General features: G+C 34.4%; 2 protein-coding genes across 2 annotated transcripts in view; one reads left to right on the plus strand and one right to left on the minus strand.

Moving 5' to 3' along the window:
* Positions 1–650: 650 nt before the first annotated feature.
* Positions 651–5407, minus strand: LOC132127130 (protein kish-A). The gene is made up of 4 exons (XM_059538783.1): positions 5279–5407; positions 3644–3753; positions 1274–1308; positions 651–1169 (listed from the first exon to the last, which is right to left on the minus strand). The coding sequence occupies exons 1-4, from the start codon at positions 5279–5281 to the stop codon at positions 1099–1101; spliced, it is 219 nt and encodes a 72-aa protein (XP_059394766.1). The 5' UTR covers positions 5282–5407; the 3' UTR covers positions 651–1098.
* LOC132127129 (DNA repair protein XRCC4-like) overlaps positions 5330–19712 on the plus strand; it is a 31500-nt gene continuing 17117 nt past the window's right edge. The window contains exons 1-3 of the mRNA XM_059538782.1: positions 5330–5466; positions 9799–9941; positions 10027–10220. Coding sequence (XP_059394765.1) covers positions 5462–5466; positions 9799–9941; positions 10027–10220 — 342 coding nt within the window. The 5' untranslated portion in view covers positions 5330–5461. The remainder of the gene's footprint in view (positions 5467–9798; positions 9942–10026; positions 10221–19712) is intronic.

The raw sequence follows: 19712 nt of genomic DNA on the forward strand, positions 1-19712 counted from the left end.
GTGTGTTTTCAAATGAGCAAAATGATAACTATTTTGACAAATTTAATTTACAAAATATGCATTTTTTATAGATTATATTTTCATAATAAACCACCATATTCATATAATAATTATAATACTTAAAAAACTTGAATATAGGGATGCACAATATACAGATAATTTTTTGCCACTGCGAATATTTTTAAATTACCTATATATTTGAAAAACAATGTATAACAATATTATTATTATTCTAATATTTAAAAATAGGATTAATATTATTTACAAATGCACAAAATTCAGATTCTTTTTTGCCTCTGTTGTTTAGATTACCTATATATCTGCAAATAAACGTATAAATAAAATTAACTACATTATTACCATTACACTTAAAAACCTGAATATTATTATTTAGGGATGCACAATATGCTAATTTAAACTAATATTCATATTTATCTAATTATTATTGATTAGATTTTTCTTATATTGGAAGCAGATATCAAGCATATTTTTTGCCTCATCTTTCAACATTTTCTTTTTAACTCAAACATTCATTATAAAGTTATATGGTTATATATATTTTCTGCGCAATCATTTTGATGCCTGATTTTACTTAAAATATTATTAACTACTATACATTCATGTCACAAAAACAAACTTTTAAAGGAAGATTTCTGTAATAAATTCACCTTTTAATGCAAACTTGTGCATGTAAAGTCAACAGATCCAATTAAACAATTTAACAATCATGATATCAAGCACATCCACGCGCATCAAATTTATCCTCAATGTCCCACATTAAAACTGTCATGGACAAGCATTTTGGCTCTGACAACAAACACGTTACATCTGATCAGCTTTGAGTGCACGAGTCAATGACAACTGGGGCATCACCATGGAGACCAACAATTATTTGTATTTACAAAAAAAAAAGATCCGGGAGGCTGAGAAATGCTCAAGCTGTTTTTGGAGAGCACTCCACATGCATTACCAGAAGCCAGTTCTGTCCGAGAGAGTCTGAATGTCGCCCAATTACACATCTTGTTCCCTGCTGTAGAATCTTGTAGCTGTTCTTGGAAATCCTCTCTGCCTGCTCCAAATCCTCACATGCTTCTGCTGCTACTCCGAAAATAAAATGGTGAAGGCCATGATGATACAGCAAAACGCCACGTAAGGGCTTTTGCGCTCACCTAAAAGGTAACGTAAAAGATGATTACCAAAAGAAAAAAATAGCAAAAGAATAAATCATATATTAAAAAAACAATGACATGGTAGCTTTTATGGCATTACTCACCTATTCTTGCACATTTCCAGAATATTCCAAGAAACCTGATAACAAAATGAAAGGGGTTACAGTTAATGCTTGAGCAGATATAATTTGAACAATTACAACTCTGAACTCAAATCATCAGAAATAGAGCTCTGGGAACCACAAATGAATTAGCTTTAATCATTTAAAAAATACAAATATTCCTTAAAGTAACCATAATTCACAACAATCATAGTTACTGTAGTAAGTGTCACCACTGTAAAACAAGAAAGAAAGAAAGAAAGAAAGAAAGAAAGAAAGGTTCAGGATCTGTAAGATTTCATGTTTTTGAATGAACTCTCTTCTGCTCACCAATGCTGAATTTATTTGATCAAAAACGCAATAAAAACAACAATATTGTGAAATATGGTTACAATTCAAAAATAACTTGTTTTCGATTTAAACATATTTTAAAACATAATTCGTTCCTGTGAGGCAAAGCTGAATTTCCAACATCATTACCCCAGTCTTAAGTCACATGATCCTTCAGAAATCACTCTAATATGCTGATTTGAGCTGATTTCTCATTATTATCAATATTGAACAGTTGTGCTGCTTAATTTTTTTATGATACATTATTCCCATTATGTTTACACTAGAAATCTTTTTTGACATTACAAATGTCTCTACTGACACTTCTGACCAATTTAATGAGCCCTTGCTGAATAAAAATATTCACTTCTTTACTTTTTAACAGTAGTGTACATATATTTGTTTTCCTGGAAGAGAAAGGCTGTAATTGTGTATATCCTTTAAATGCTGATTTAGCAGTACTACAATTGGGCTTAAAATAAGACTACACGAGTAAAACACAAAGCAGCGTGTCTGCCGACTGCTTGTCTAGGAAGCGTGAAGCATAAGATTACAGAGGGCAGAACTACAGATGACTGACGAGCTTCACAGGGCCTGAAATGTCACAACAGATGCCTGACAGAGCGGAGATCTACGAGCAGACAGGCATCTGGCCTGAACAGAAACAACAAACAGGTCAGCGAGAACATGCACTGTCAACAGCCTGCGCAGACCCCGGGAACAAAACCGAGCCTCTGTTTCCCCACGGCAAACAAAGCTTCAACACATCTCCCCAGTAAATGCTCTTTAGGTTTCGCAACCCTGGCATTTGGAACAATCCACAACTTAATATTTGATGTCTTTCAGACGATCATTTACTTTGTGAGACACAGGCAAAGCTGCAAGTTTCTGCCCATCTACATTAAAGTAATTCACTATAAACGCCAAAATGGACATCTTGGAAGTACGTAACAGTTTCTGGTAACAAACAAGGCTCGGTTGTACTCGGTTTGAGGGGGTGCGAAAACCATTACTTTAATACGTAGCAACTCTGGTTAATTTGTCTTGGCTAATGCATGTGTTTGTTGAGATCAGATCGCTGGATGTGAATTATCTCCTTCAATTCCTGCTCCTGTCATGTGAAGTCCAGACATGTGGCGAACATCTTGATGCTCGAGTTCGATGTTAGACGGTCACTATTTCACAGACTTATCCCCAAAACAAACAGTGACCAATGACACTCAACTTAGATCAAACAAAGTAATATTGTAAATAAAGATTTTGGATAATTAACAGAAAATAGGAGTTTATTTTTTTGTTAACAATTTGGCCATGAGAAAAATATCTTGCCAACATTTTTCTGATTGTTTCTGGGAATTAACAGAAGATGTTTCTATTAAAGTGTTTGTATGAAACCATAAAATAAATCCAGGCCTGTTTGGAAAACATCTCGAACCTTTAAACCACCAGTCTTTTGGTGGCTTCAAGGAACAGTTCAGCCAGAAATGAAAATTGGCTGAAAATGTACTCCAAGATGTAGATGAGGTTTTTTTTTATCAGATTTGGAGAAATGTAGCATTAAATCAATTGTTTAGTAATGGATCCTCAGTAGTGAGAGTCCAAACAGCTGATAAAAACATCACGGTAAACAAGTTAACAAGTGAAAAAGCCAATCCTATTTTTCCTCTCACATACAAATTCCTCTCACATACAAATTCACTGACATATTAGTTTATAACTTTTTGCTTGTAAACAGTGCTTAATCTGTGCATATTCCTCTCCTGATTCAACGAGGTGACTTTTTCACTGGAGAAACATGCAGATTTTTGCTTCACAAGATGTTAACTGAAGGCCTGGAGTTGTGTGGATTACTGTGATGTTTGGACTCTCATTCTGACGGCACCCATTCACTACAGGTGATCCGCAGGTGAGCGTAAGTGATGTAATGCTGAATTTCTCCAAATCTGATGAAGAAACAAACTCATCTCTGCCTTGGATGGCATGAGGCTGAGTAATGTTCAACAAAAATTCATTTTTGAATGATCAGAATGTCGGTAAACATACCCTGTTTTGTTCTTATCCAGCAGGCTGGGAGCGAGAGCTCGTATATACGCGCAGGTGCAGATGAGCAGCAAGATGACTGTCAACAGACTCTGGAAATTAAATATGGCAGACTGCAAGAGAAAGAAAGAGAAAATAAATAATTACTCACTTATTAATATACAACTACATTTATAAAACAACACTGTAACCCAAAAAAAGTTAAATAATGAATGCACATTTAAAAAGTTTAAACTTGTTTAGATATAGTTTAGTTTATACTTTAATAAAACTGACTATAGAAAAAATAATATATTTGGGCAAAACCTTGACATTAGTTTTTGCATAACAATCGAGTATGTATTCATTTTAAGCTTAGTGTTGTTAAGTACTTGGTAATTGGAAGTAGTTTTTTCTTTAATTAATGTAAACATCTACAGTGATCTAGTGATATTTATAGTATTACACAGAATTTTTTTTTACATGTATTCTAGCAGAGTGATTTCTATGTCTATGCTATGATATCCCTAACCCTAACAACTACGTCTGTGTTTTAAGATGTTTTGATTTTATAGGTAACAACCATAACTGTCCAAACTGATCAAACATTTTAACTTATTTAACTCCGACATATGACATTAGAATCTATAAAGCTTTAAAAATTACAATAAATGAATAAATAAAGTCCATGTGTGACTTTTTTTTTTTTGATTGAAGATTCTATTTTTGTTATTATTTTTTATTTTAATAGATTGCATTAAAAGTATTTAACTTCCAGAAATTATTTATTTTTTATGCATTTTATGAAACAAGTTAAATGCTCCCTGGGGCAGAATTAATTTGTTACCGATTTACTTGGTTACAAATTCATATTACTACAATTTAAAATGTAATTTAAATCGGTTTTCATTTGCATTTTAAAATAGAATTTATTCATGTGATGGCAAAACATGTATTCTTTAGAATTTTCATCTTAACATTGTACCTATAACTTTGATCTTAACTGTCTGTACATTTTTGCATAAATAATATTTAATTGCCAGAAATTATTATTTTTTTTTTTGCATTTGATAAAAAGGTAAATACTTCCCAAGGCAGCATTTGTTAGTTATCTGATCAAAAATACGAAATAAAAATTGCATTATTATAAATTGTTATTGCGATTCAAAATAACTATTTAATATTTGAATATATTTTAAAATGTTATTTATTCCATTACTCTAGTTTTAGCTTTTTCACAATAACTTTTAGAACTGAATTATGTGGTTGCATAAATAACAAATAATCGCCATAAAAGACGTGTTATGGTGCAGTCTGAGGAGTTTAAGGCCCTGTTCACTCTGCCAGCTCACATTCGTAGCAGTAACGTTACGGAACTCTGTCAAGTACTATATTCAAAAGAAGTCATGAATGATAGCCCAGAATTGTGCAGAACAGACCGATGTTGGCACACATGAGCACAGACTCATACATTGATCAACACGACCAGCTGCAGAACTTCTCCTCACATCGCTTTTATTTTCACTGCAGCGTGGACGGATATATCGCCAACGTTACATCTGACAGCACGCGACGACATTCAGGCGAATTTAGTCAAGCTGACTGCTCGTTTCTACTTCACTTGTACAAACTTTTCCAGAATAACAGCTTTATACTTACCATCTTGGTATCACCGGCCAGCCAACTCACACTTCCGGTGTAGGATGGAAATGACGTCACCGGTACGGCAGCCTGGAAGCGCGAAGTGTCGAAAAGCCGGATGAGAAAGGAAAACGAAATCTGCAGAATTGTTTTAGTTTGACTTAAAATTAATTTAACTTCCAACATCCATTTCCTTTCGGAATGAGGTGAGATTTTGCACGTGTATAATCAGTGTGATCGTGATATGAGGGAAACGCACTTGTTTATGATAAATATGATGATGTTTGTATTCTCTGTTGAAATGCTTGTTTCCTGTCATAAACAAAACACATTATAATATTCTTTGCTTTTTCTAAAACGACGCACCTACAATATATAAACAATCAAGAAATAAGGAAACAGGAGAGTTCATATTTCCTATTTCATGTTTGTCATATTTAGAATAAATTTAGGAGCAGCGTTGAAGAGGGTTTTGTTGTCAACGTGTTAGGGACCTTGAAATCTTGTAACGTACTTGTTTTGATTCTACACTGAAAAGCACCATGGTAACCATAGTTAGTATAGTTTTAACACGAAAACTATAATATTAATAATAAATAATTCAATAAATAACAATATTATATGTTATGTTTAGATTTTATGTATTGCTGATAAAATAATCTTCAGTGCAAAACATAAGACAAGTGACCATATCAAATTAAAATGATAAAATATACATAGAATGCATATTAAATGCAGGTAAAGTGCCTACATTAATGTTTCAAATAACTTGTCTAGATTAAATGTCAGAATATGAGTGAAATAATGTTCAAACCTCAATCAGTTTAACAAATACATTTTCGTAAAAATGATTTGACAAAATTCTGTATTTATTGCGATATATAAAAGAATAAGTGATCATACTAATTTTTATTATATTTTAAATGATTAAAAATGTCTTGCTGACAAATGGCTAAAACCTATCAGTTTGAAGGATAGCGGCAAAGATTGGATTAATTATTTGGAATTAATAATTAAAAACGACAATTAATTCATATTTTGGGGCTGCACTATGATCCAAATAGAGTTTGGATTGTCATCTAATGATTTGTGTTGTAACTATGCCAGGCAAGATTTTATGACTTAGAAACTATTGTTAAATTGTTAAACTAAATTTTTTCAGTAATCCTTGTTAAAAATGTATGATAGACATTATTTGTAGCTCAGAAAAAACAGTAGCCAATTTTAATGTATGAAAAAAATTAAAGCTGTAATAAACTTATATTATTATTATATATAGAAACATACTATCACATCTAAACAGGCATAGAGCAGGACTGTCAATTCCTTTTTTCAACACAAATATGATAGCCTATGATGTCATTATACTGATCAGACTGAGGCTTTTGTTGCAGTGCTGTCTACTTCCTAGCCAGTGATGCTCTTTAATGATTCTGTCGCTCTAAAATTGTGTGTATGGATGTACAAAACACAAGCTGTTTGTTAAAGCACTCTCTTTTCATTGAGGATTAGCATTTTTCCCCTCTAAAAACTAGACTAGACTACACTATAAATTATTGGACTTTTCCCTTAAAAATAGACTTGGAGAATTGATTCATTGTGTTTTGCTTCCAACCGCTGATGACTTTGGGAAATAGGAGATGGTGCTCAAATCAGCAAGCCAGAAATAAATCTTTAGCTTTTGATGGATTATGAATATCTCTATTCATGGTTGGATATATGGAGAGAATGTTGCTCAGATAATTTACTGGGAATCTGTTTAATTATATTGGTAATATACTATAATAATGTTCCAAAGAAAATTATATTTTCTTTGGGGGCGAAATAAAATGTCCAGATATGTCTTTCATCACTGAAGAACCTCATTTTGTTTGCACCACTATGCAAGAGAGAACAGACTGTAAAACAGGTGTGTTTTTTTGGTCACTTGTGCATATTTCATAAACTTCCTGAAAGAGATTGTCAGTTGTGTAGAATGTCAGTCTTGTTTAGACAAGAGGGGTTTGTTGAGATGGTTGAGAGACCATCTGTGGACCATCGATGGATCGCTTTAGAGTGGAATGTGTCTTAATTACACCTCAGTCAGTGTCGTTCAGAAGCTCTCACATATATTATTAAGCAACCAATAATCTCTTATGACTGGTAGTCTTTGTATGACCCAGGCCTTCATGATTATAAATCCATTCTGTCAGGTTTTGGACAATTTAAAATAGCACAGGCTAACAGGCATTTGACACTGAAGATTGGAATAATGATGCTGGAGATTCAGCTTTGTATCACGGGTATAAGTTACATTTTAACATATATTCAAAGAGAAAACAGTGACATTTTTAAAATAGAAAACAAATAAATGGTAAATATTAAATATAATATTCAATATTTTTACTAGCAGGCAAATATCGCAGACTTAAAAGATCAAGAGAAGTAAAAATTCTTCATTCAGCAACCCAAGCAGTTTTCTTTTTCTTCTCGTGTTATCACTATTCCCCCATCCCGAATTCCTTATCTTCTCTCATTCCCTGATATATTGAACATCTTGAGGAGTGTGCCGCATCCAAACTTTCCACGCTGACCCCTTCTTGGCTTCTCAGCCACATCTTAAGAGAATTCTTTGTCTTATTTGTCAAAGCTCCTTCTCATATTCCTATAGGCTTTGCAGCATCTGTCATTACCGAGGGCGAAGAATCACCTCTGTGCAGATGTTACTGTAGCTAATGAATGGCCGTCCTGTTCCCTCAGAGTGTGTACTGTGTCAGTCTTTGGATACTGCGACCCCGCTGTATGTTTATGCCATGGTTTGCATAAAAGTCATGTCAAGAATAGTAACAATTGGTTATGATGCACGACGGGAAGGAAACAGATGTGGCCTGTTCGCTGAGGGTTTTGGACATGTTGATTATCAGTTTGACAAGCGAGTTAAAATCAGTCGATGTATGCTGTCCCTTACCTTTCCCCTCGCCGCTGCACATCGTCACCACTGACCTGAGAGGTCGGCCGTTTCTCACACATCACTCACTGGATTCTCTGACTCCTGTGAGGTCTGCATCCATCCGTTAGTAGCCTGCTGTGGAGTTTGTAGAAACTTCCACAAACTTCTACATGTTCACTGACCTTTGCTTGATACATTTTCTTTTTATCTATCAGGAGTATAGTAATCTCCACTCATTGCACAGATTTACCATTTTACCATTACTTTAAATCCATTTTAAATAGTGTTTTAGTTTTTAATAACTCAATATAATTGAATTATTCACATAGTAAATACATGTGAATACAATTATAGAATAATTCATACATATAATTTTTTTTATGTAATATATGTAGGGCTGCTACGATCACGATCAGCCGATCATTAATGCGCATCTCATCAGTAAAGCCGGTTCTCTAATCAGCGGTAAATTCCATCAGGTGCGTGATTTCACATAGAGCAGCTGTTACTACACAGAGCCGTTGTTAACTGAGAAGATGCGCAAATAAACGCTGAAATGAACGTGGATTTGCGAATCTTCTCTGCGAAATCACACACCTGATGGAATTTACCGCTGATTAGAGAACCGGCTTTACTGACGAGATGCTCATAACGATCGGCCGATCGTGATCGGAGCAGCCCTAAATATATGATTATAATATTTTTTTTTATTATGAAATAATTATATTAGTGCAATTTTATTAAATTCAAATATATAATACATATTAGTTTAAAATGATATATATATATATATCAAAAATAAAATTAAGTATATCTTTTTTAATATCTAATTAAAATTGTATATATTCTATTTATTTTCATTCTATTCATTTTTTTGTATTTTAATAAATATCATATGTATATGCGGCAAAGGGTAGAAATTAACCATCTGTTTTGTGTGTGTGTATATATATGTATAATGTATATATATATATATAATGTGTATATGTATATATATATGTATATATGTGTATATGTATATATGTATATGTATATGTGTACTTAATATTATATATATATATATATATATATATATAATATTAAGTATATATTTTTTAATATTTAATTAAAATAGTATAGGTAACACTTTAGTATAGGGTCCAATTCTTACTAATAACTAGTTGCTTATTAGCATGTCTGTTATTAACATATTGGCTGTTTATTTGTGCTTATAAAGTACATAATGCATGACATCCATAATCCTACCCAATACCCTAAATTTAACAACTACCTTATAAACTATTAATAAGCAGCAAATAAGGAGTTAATTGAGGCAAAAGTCATAGTTAATGGTTAGTTAATAGTGAGAATTGGACCCTAAAATAAAGTGTGACCATAGTATATATTTTTTTAGTATTTTTATGAATATGTAACGTATATGCGGCAAATGGTTGAAATTAACCATCTGTTTTTCACAATGTATATTTATAAATATTAGTGCAGATACTATTGAAGTTGTTGAATTATGTTTGTTCATTCTTACAGATTTAATAGAATGCAGCGTGTAGTGTGGTCATTTTCTTTGTATTTTAGATGTGTGTGATGTTATTATGATAATTTTTTTCTGCAGGTGTTGCAGCACTAGCGTGCGTCAGATCTCCATTGCCTCTCAGCCTCATCGCACATTTTTTCTTAAGCTAGAGTGGGCTAAGGATCTTGGATCTGGCTTTGTTATACTTCTGTCTGATGGCTTCTCTGCGTGGAGTGGTGAAGGTACTAGGATATCAAATGATTCCATTTAAATGACATGAAGCACCTTCAGAACTGCCACATTTCAAACCACAGTTTCGTTTGTTAGTTTCAGAAGAGGATGTGTCCCGTGAAGCCCAGGAGATCGAGATGGATCTGGAGAGGTATGTTGGTGACCTGCACCTGGCTCTGACCGGAGAGGGACCAGCAGCAGAGGGGGAATACAGCTTCCACCTGACACCTGAGAGACCCGGCCGCCCCATGCTGCAGCTGTCTTATGAGAAGGTGCAGAACGACATCTCGGTGAGTGGCACGCCTGAGACCGCTACACAGCACTGCGTGATGTAATAGTCTCGCTGACTGACACACGCTCTCACATAGTATCCAGTTAGGGTACAAAATGAACACACATCAGGTGCCAGATGTTAAAGTTAAAATGGAGTTTTGAGAAACTGCAGCGTTACGTCGTTTAAGTCAAATTGTAAGAATGATTATATGACCGTGATGATGTAAGTGACTTGACTGAACAACTATGTTTAAAGTTGAATGTTAACATCAAAATATATCCTGGATTCTTTTTCTCTGATATGATGGATGGATTGATCAATCGATAGATAGCTATTTGATTGGCTATCGCGCTGTGCTTATTCTTTTGTGTATCATACCGTAGCCTATAAGGTTTAAATAGTCGAACAAATAGTAGAACGTGTATGATGTAATATTTTAGGTCATATCAGCCCTACTCTTGCCAAGCTCTGATTTCTGAGAGATTTACGGCGTGGCAACAGCAATGCTGTTTTTTTTTTTTTTGCTGATTTGCGCTAGTTTCATTCATAAAGTTTACGTTCATTCACTTCACAGACTCATTGAGTGAATTCAGAGGTTTGTGTAAAATATTGCGCTGATCCCCTGGCTCACCTGTGAATCTAGTAAACACCAGACTGTGCTGCAGCATCAGCAGAATATTCGGGCAGAATTATTCGTTATCCGTTATTCATTTTTGATGCCATTATTCGTGCCTTTCCAAATAAGGTATTCGGCTTCGGGCACACCCCTAATAGATAGATACACTGTAGATGCTGACTGGGTGGATAGAATGATGAATAGAATGATGAATAAAAAGATCGATAGAATGATAGAATGATAGATAGATAGAACGATAGATAGATAGATAGATAGATAGATAGATAGATAGATAGATAGATAGATAGATAGATAGATACATAGATAGATAGATTATTGTTCATTGACTTTATTCATACATTTCTTTTCTTGTTTGTCCGGCTGTTCATTCATTTTTCATTTATTCATTCATTCATTCATTGGTTTCATTCCTCTATGATATCTGTTATGATTCTGTCTGTCAATTTTTCATTCATTCACTCTTTGTGTTCTTGTTGGTTCACACCGTTCATTCCCATGTCCCTCTCCTGCACTGGTTCCTCTATGAGAACACATCTGTTTCATGGATGAGAGAAAGAGTGTGCGATCTCTGCTTGCTTGAGGCTCTAGTGAACGCAGGATTGGCCAAAATCGCTCTCAACACTTAACCATTCCCAGAGAACTACCGCTCTTTATGTCGAGCTTTAAAGGAGGTTCCCCTCGTTTGATCTCCTGCCAAGCTCAAGGGTGCCGAGGAACTCCAGTGTCTGGGAAGTCTTCGGTAAACTCTAACGTCAAGACCTAGGTCACGTAGTATGTTTCTTACTGTACTGCATTTGTTGATAAAATTTATCCATAGTTTCCATCTGTGTGGTGCAATGTCTGTTTGTAGTGAAATAGTGTGGCATAATTACTGAAGCCTAGAGAAGATGAAGCTGACATAAGGTTTGCTTTGTCTAAAATGGGTCTCAAGAGAGGATACCTTCCCTCTGAACGTCTAATCTCCATTTCAGACCTGTCTTAAATTGAAGCCAATTTTAAACGTTCATTTTTATGGGATTCAGTGAGGCCTTTTTGACACGAGATGTTTTCAACTAGTGCCGGAGATGTAAAGATGTGCTATTACTGTACTGTAAACCTGCCCCACATAGGCCCCTGAGGACCCCTTCCATATGTACAGATCTATGCTCACCAAGTCTACATTTATTTGATAAAAGAAAAAAGTAAAAACTGTAATAATGTGAATTGTTTTTACAAATTAAAATAACAATTTTCTTTTTTCATATTTTTCTGAATGTAATTTATTGTAAGGCTGAATTTTCAGCAGCTGGATAAAAACCTCTGGCAAATGTGTATGTAAAAACTTAAAAATGACCTTAAAAATAAATATTTTATTACAATTTTAATACATTTAATAAATTAAAATTATCATGAAATAGACTGTATTGAAAAAAAAATACAAATACAGTTTAAATTAAAATGGTTTTGGACATACATAACAAGCCTCCTTGTTAGTGTGTCCGCCTCTCATGCTGGAGGCCCAGGTTCGTATTTAAGTTGTTAAGTATTTAAGTTGTTTCGTAGGCTTGGATTGTGGTGAAATTCTTATAAACTGTCTGTGATTTTCTTAAATTTCAATAACGTCCTGTTGCTCAACTCAATCGATGCAATCATGTTCATCACCGTCGGGTCATTTCTCCTTTTTTGCTGCCACAGTAGATGTGAGGGTCTGTTTTGGAAAAAGGGAAACTGGCCCTTGGTAGGGGAGGAAAGTTCAACCAAATGTGTAAAAGATTCTTCATTAGGTTGATTGCTAACATTTTGTGGCCTTCTTCTTGTGTGTCATTGGGAATTAATATTGCACAATAAAACCTGCAATAATGATGATGTTATTATGGTTTCAAGAAACATGATAAAAGTATCATGTATAGTTCACTGCCATTCAAATGTTTGGGGTAGTTTGGGTTAAATTGATAAAAAGTGATTGTAAAGACATTTAGAATGTTACAAAAGATTTCCATTTCAAATAAGTGCTGTTCTTCGGAACTTTATATTCAAGATTCCAGAAAAAATCAACACTGATGATAATAAAAGAAATGTTCTTTGAGCAGCAGATCAGAATTAGAATGATTTCTAAAGGATCATGGGTCACTGAATACTGTAGTAATGATGCTGGAAATTTGCATCACATGAGTAAATTATGTTTAAAATATTTTCAAATAAAAAGCAACTATTTGGAAATCTTATAATATATCACAATATTACTGTTTTTCTGTGTGTGTTTTTTTAAGTGCATTAAATTGCCATTAAGACTTCTAGGCTTACAGAAAGCTTTTTTTCAGACTTTCTTGACTTTTGAATGTGTTTAGGGCTCCTGTAGCTTCCCACAGACATGTCTGAGCTCCCACGCTGTAACTTATCCATTTATTCTCTTGTGTAAAGCTGTTTTGGACTTTTGACGTGTCTCCGCTTACATCCTTGGCTCCATACTGTATATGCTTCAAAATCTGGATCAGTGCTCTTATGTAATTGTTATTGTGTCGGTGCTAGGATTTAGTAAATATATGAGGTAATTAATGGACTACTGAGACATGAGTATCCTGTTCAATATTACATAAGGTAAAGTCATTATTACATAATAAAGTCATTAACTAAATTGTATTTTTAGTCATATTTTCTAAAGTGAACAAGCCCCTAATGTGAGTTATTATTGGAATAGTTCACCTAAAAATTTAAATTAGCTGAAAATGTACTCCCCCTCAGGCCATCCAAGATGTAGATCAGTTTTGTTTCTTGATCAGAACAGATTTAGAGAAACTGCTCACCATAAGATCCTCTGCAGTGAATGGATGTCGTCAGAATGATAGTCCAAACAGCTGATAAAAACCCAATCACAATAATCCATAAGTAATCCACACCACTCCAGTCCATCAATTAATGTCTTGTGAAGAGCTACTTGTTTGTAAGGAACAAACTGATCATTAAGGTGTTTTAAACTTTAAACCTTTGTTTCAAAATACCAGACTATAGTCATTATAATGCTTTCTGGGGAAAAAGTCCATCTCCTGTTGTCCTCTCACATCAAAATCCACCCACATATTTGTTAAGAACTGTTTTGGGCTGTTTTTGCTTGTAAACTGTGCTTGACCTATACATATTTCTCTTTTGATTTAGACTTTTACGCTGGAGAAAGCAATATCATTGATAGAGGACTCGTATTTTAGCCAGAAGTGTTGGTTTAATTTAAAATGCCTTAATGATGGATTTGTTTCTTACAAACACACATTTTTTTTTTATTTAAAATTTGAATTTAAAATTTGAATTTCTCCAAATCTATTTCAATGAAGAAACAAACTCATCTTGGATTGCCTGAGGATAAGTACATTTCAGGTGAACTATTCCTTGAAACCTCTTTACGTACTTTAGACACGAATCGTTACTCAAATTGTGCAGCTAGTTTAGGAGCGGTTTGTGATTTGTGGTTATTTTCTACATTTTAGAAGCCATAGCTCCTGAAGGGGAGTTATGTTAAGTAATGACAGACTGTTATTTGTTTGTGGTTTTCTTCAAGCTTCTAGTGGTGCTGGAAAGACACAGCTGCTGCGTTCTTCAGTGCAACAGCTGAAAGAAGACCCTTAAAGGCTCATGCGCAAATGGTCAGGTTGAGGTTTGGGAAAGCAGGTGTTTGGCCTGCCAGGACAGCTCAGGCACAAGCGTTTGAAGACGGCACTTTCATTACAATATCCCTCTAAATTCTTAGGGACAACCTGACTTCTGTTTCCTAAAGCTTGTATTACTCCCCACTCATGTTCCTTACAGGTGGGCTGTCAATGTCAAAGTACAAACATGCATTTTCTGGAACAGCTGAGGTTGCATGTGATGACACAGTGGTATTCCTCCTGCAATCTCAAAAGGGTATTACAAATTTCAGTAATTTTGGAGAAACACTATGGTAAATGTCAATACTGAGTCATTAAAAGGTCAAGTCATGGAAAGTAGGATGTCTGTTACCCGTTTGAAATAGTTCAGTATAATATATTGACTATAACAATAATTTATATATATATATATATATATATATATATATATATATATATATATATATATATTAGGGGTGACCCCAAATAGTCGAAGATTCGATGCTTTGATTCGAGGAGCCTGATTGGACTAACAATCTCACAGTCGAATATTCGCGGGCTCTTATGATTATGCCATTCTGACTATATGCGAGCGCTCAAATGTCTGATTTCACATAGAACTTGGTGTTTTCTCCCAATAAGTTAATATACAGCCTATTATGATAAAGCCAGGAATAAGAATCTGAAAAGAAAGAAGCTTCAAATAAATATTTTAAAGTGTGTGAATAAATCCAGCCACCCCTATAGATTTATGTTTCACTTTCCATAATCCGTGACCGACAGAGGAGCATCTTGGCAGCAGGAATTTAAAACTTTACCAAGACTCAAACTGACACAGGCAGAGACTGGATTTTTTAGAACAGGTAGGATACAAGTGATTTCAAATCATTTCAGCCGGTGTATATATATCGTGGATATATTATTTACCTGATATAAGATGCATTTGGTTTTGAGTCTAGTGCTTCATTGTAGTACTACAGTGATATCTCTTCAGCGTGCAGCACGAGCAGGTCAAACAAAGCAGAAAATTAATAAATATGACTAGGACTGTCACACACATACCATAATAATGAGAACACCTTTATAATAAAACGCTGTAAATTTTTAGAGTTTAGCTGCCGTGTTTCTGCACATTGTTTCGTGAAGAACGCGTCCACATAAGGAGTTCGCATTCAGAGCCGCGCACACACGTTCATTTGCATTCAGGCTCTTTTTGCAGATAGCCTATAAGTCCTAATATTAACGTTATGTTGTATAAATAATGAAGCGTATTCTACATTAAATTATGAGTTTAATCCCATTGATTAAAAACGTACTATCAAATGCGTCACTACTGGTCATCTTCAGGGCACGCAGCTCAAAACAGAAATGCAGAACATTAATAACTACTGTCATATAGGCTAACTTTATAATGAGAGCACTATTGTAAAATTGTGACTTGTTAGGGTTTCTCTGACGTTTAGTGTTAACTATCTTTTAATCAAAACATAAAAACATAATTTACTCCGTTTATATCTGCAAGGTGTTCATTACACATTTTCCCTGTGTGTTAACATCAGTAATTATGGCTGTCGAATGTCTGACTTGACTCAATGTATTTTGCCCCGCCCCCCCCAACATATGATTCGACTATCAGTCAAATATGAGCAAGATTCGAAACATTGCATTTTTCTATTAAAGATGTATAAAAGTAGGCTATACATAAATACATAGTTTTATGTCATTTATTATATACATATAGTTATAAAAATACATTATATACAAGGCTATACAACTAGTAATATATTATAGTAATATATTAAGCCTGTGTAATATATTTATGTGCTGATTTTTGTAATATATAAAGATATTCTGTTTATTAGTGTGGAAGAAAGTTATTGCCTTTTTTGGTGAAAAACAGATGTGCAGTGATTTAGGTGCTTAGATGAAAGGATGTTCCCATGCCCACTGCCAGGACCACATTTTCCTAATGTTGTTGGTCCTGTAGCTCACGTTGTGCCGTGATAGGGCACACGGAGGTGGCATGAGGTGAGGTTGGTGAAGAAATAAGTATCTGATTGGTTTAAATTAAACAGCCCCTACTTAAATGCTTACCATCTGTACCTCCAAGTATTTGATTTGCGTAGTTTCTCATGGTTTCTCATGCAGACACAAATGCCAAATCCAAAATGATATGATCCGGTTTACTCAAATAATCCAACAAACAAACAGCAAACATGAGGGATTTAAAACGTTGCCATGGTTTGGGTCTCAATGCCCCCATGTATTTGTAAATGCTGTAATTACTATCAGACCCATGTTCAGGGGGATCTTGCAGAAAAAAACCCTGCTTTTCTTTCTCTTGTTCCTTTTGCTGTTAATTGTTTAGCACTTCTCATGTGTTGGTGCTGAAGTGAGTCTTTTTGTGGCACATGTGGAAGCGTTCCTGGCAGCGCGTGGAAGATCGCAGCTGTAAACTAGCTTGACACTGATGCTCTGCATCCCAGAGCTGGGTTACACAAACTCCTATGTAACACATGTGGAAGTGTTTAAACTGAGCTGTAATCAAGGTTACCGTTCTCTACAGGATGGCACTGTTGAGACTTAGAAACATTGTTAGTGTATACATTATGTTTGATTGTTTAAGTTAGTTAATGTGTATAAATGTAAAAACTTTCTTTTACTTAGATATATGGTGGTGTGGGGGGGAGGGGGGGTCTGGAGTGGTTATGAACGAATGAATGAAATGCATTGTCCATGCTTCACTCTGTCTCGAATCGCGAGGAGTTTTTTCCATTTTTTTAGTCTCAAGCAAAAGACTGTATGACATTCACGTTACATGATTTGACTGATTTTAAATAGAAAGGGTGACAGCATGCAGCATTAAAACAAATGATCATTCATGTTTTCATAACTGCTGGCCAAATTCAAAAACAAAACTAAAATTAAATCATCTTTGAGAGCAATGGGGCCCTCTGGTGTTTCAGGGGTCCTACACAGCTTTTTTTGGCCCTACATATTTTGCGTATAGGGAGGATTGGCTCTGTTTGTTTGTGTGTGTGTGTGTGTGTGTGTGTGTGTGTGTGTATATATACACACATATATATATATATATATTAGTACTGTCAAATGATTAGTCGCGATTAATTGCATCCAAAAGAAACGTTTTTATTCACATAATATGTGTGTGTGTACTATGTACATTTATTATGTTTATAGATACACACACATATGCATGTATATATTTAAGAAAATATGCTATGTTTATATATCTTAAGCGTAACTTTTTCTAAATTGAGATTTATACATCCTCTGAAAGCTGAATAAAAAAAGCTATCCACTGATCTATGGTTTAGGATCTGACAATATTTGGCTGAGATACTATTAGATAACTATTTGAAAATCTGGAATCTGAGGATGAAAAAAATAAATAAAGTTGTCCAAATGAGTTCTTGGCAATGCATATTACTAATCAACGGTAGGAAATGTACAAAATATCTTCATGGATCTTGATCTTTACTTAATATCCTAATGATTTTAGGCATTTAAAATGGCTAATTTTGAGATTTTTTGGGCTATTGCTAAATATATGTGACCCTGGAGCACAAAACCAGTCTCACGTCGCTAGGGTATATTTTTTTCAATAGCCAAAAAAAAAAAAAATAACATTGTATGGGTCAAAATTACATACATATAAATATTTTCTAAATGTATGCTGTATATGTGTGTATTTATATAAACATATTAAATATACACAGTACACACACATATATATGATGTTAACAAAAACTTTTATATTTGGATGCGATTAAGCACGATTAATCATTTGACCACTAATTATGAATTACAGAATTATGGCCTATTTGAAACATTTTGTTAATTGATGCTATCTGGCTAGCTAACTAGCTACCTGATGCTAGCTTGAGGTATTTTTTATATGTAAAATTTAATTTATTTTATTCAACTGGTTATAATATGTTTGATGGAGAAAAACAAAGGATTTGATGTTAAGAACAGAATAACTACAGTAATTGCTCATTGCCCACTGGGGGAATTTTACCCCACAGACTATGTTTGAAAAAACAGTGATGTTATTCTGATTATATAATTAATTTTTTTTATTTTTGTGGTTATTTTGGGAAAAACAGTCCCCTATATATATAATTATATCTGTAAAAGATAGAAAACACAGTTATTCCATAAAATATAACATTTTATTTGTGTATAATATTGTATTTGTGTGTGTGTGTGTGTGTGTGTGTGTGTGTGTGTGTATGTATATATATGTATGTATATATATATATATATATATATATATATATATATATATATATATATGCTATTGTGCATTAAATAGATATGCAATATGAAATTGCCTGCTATATGTCTTTCAGAATGAAAGAATGTTTTCTTTTCCTTCTGATTTTGCAAAGAAGTTTTTGCTCATAATAGTAGTTTAGCTGTGATGCACGTTTTCATAGTCACGTGACTTTTACCTGGTAAGACACCGAAGAAGTTCTAGGAAAGTTTGGGAGGTCCGGCACTCTGTGTGTGGTTTAGTGCATTTGTGGCACCTAGAAAATGACCGTTCCCACAGGGACAAACTGAGATCAGTTCCCAGCGTCCTCGTGGGGATATGATGGCATCTGCTCTGGGTTCTGCCGGCAACTTGACTGATTGCAGAGATGAAACTGTCTAATACTTTCCAGAACAGCCAGCCATGTACAGAAACAATGCTGGCTCTGTCGAGAGGTCATTCTTAGTCACTCTTTTGGGGAAAGTTTAGTTTCCTTAACTCCGCTGGATTATGGTTGTGTTTGGTGTGTTTACCTCACACCCGTCATCAAATCCATCAGTATTCCTCATTTAAAGAGGCTGTGTTCTGCTTTGCCTCTTCTTTATTCAGCCTTTTCTCACCCAAAGTCCACTAATCAATGTTTCAAAAACTGTCATAATTTACTTTTGCATGGGTCTTTTGCTGTACTCATCCTCAGGCCATCCAAGATGGAGATGCGTTTGTGTCTTCATTAGAACAGATTTGTAGCATTACAACACTTGATCAACAGTGTATCCTCTGCAGTGAATGGGTGCAGTCAGAATGAGAGCCTGAACAGCTGATAAAAACAATACAGTAATACACAAGTAACTCACACCAATCCAGTCCATCAGTTAACAATTTGTGAAGAGAAAAGCTATATCTTTCTGAGAACAAAATCCATTATTAAGATGTATTTAACATGAAACGGTTTCTTCCAGCTAAAATGCAAGTCTCTAGTGGAAAATTGGTCTAGTCTGA

The sequence above is a fragment of the Carassius carassius genome, chromosome 45 (genome assembly GCF_963082965.1).
Source record: "Carassius carassius chromosome 45, fCarCar2.1, whole genome shotgun sequence".
NCBI classification, from domain to species: domain Eukaryota; kingdom Metazoa; phylum Chordata; class Actinopteri; order Cypriniformes; family Cyprinidae; genus Carassius; species Carassius carassius.

Coding starts and splice junctions, on each gene's coding strand:
- LOC132127130 (XM_059538783.1), bottom strand. Junction 1,309..3,643: donor CTGGATAAGAACAAAACAGG/GTATGTTTACCG, acceptor TTTTGTTATCAG/GTTTCTTGGAATATTCTGGA. Junction 1,170..1,273: donor CTGGAAATGTGCAAGAATAG/GTGAGTAATGCC, acceptor GTTACCTTTTAG/GTGAGCGCAAAAGCCCTTAC.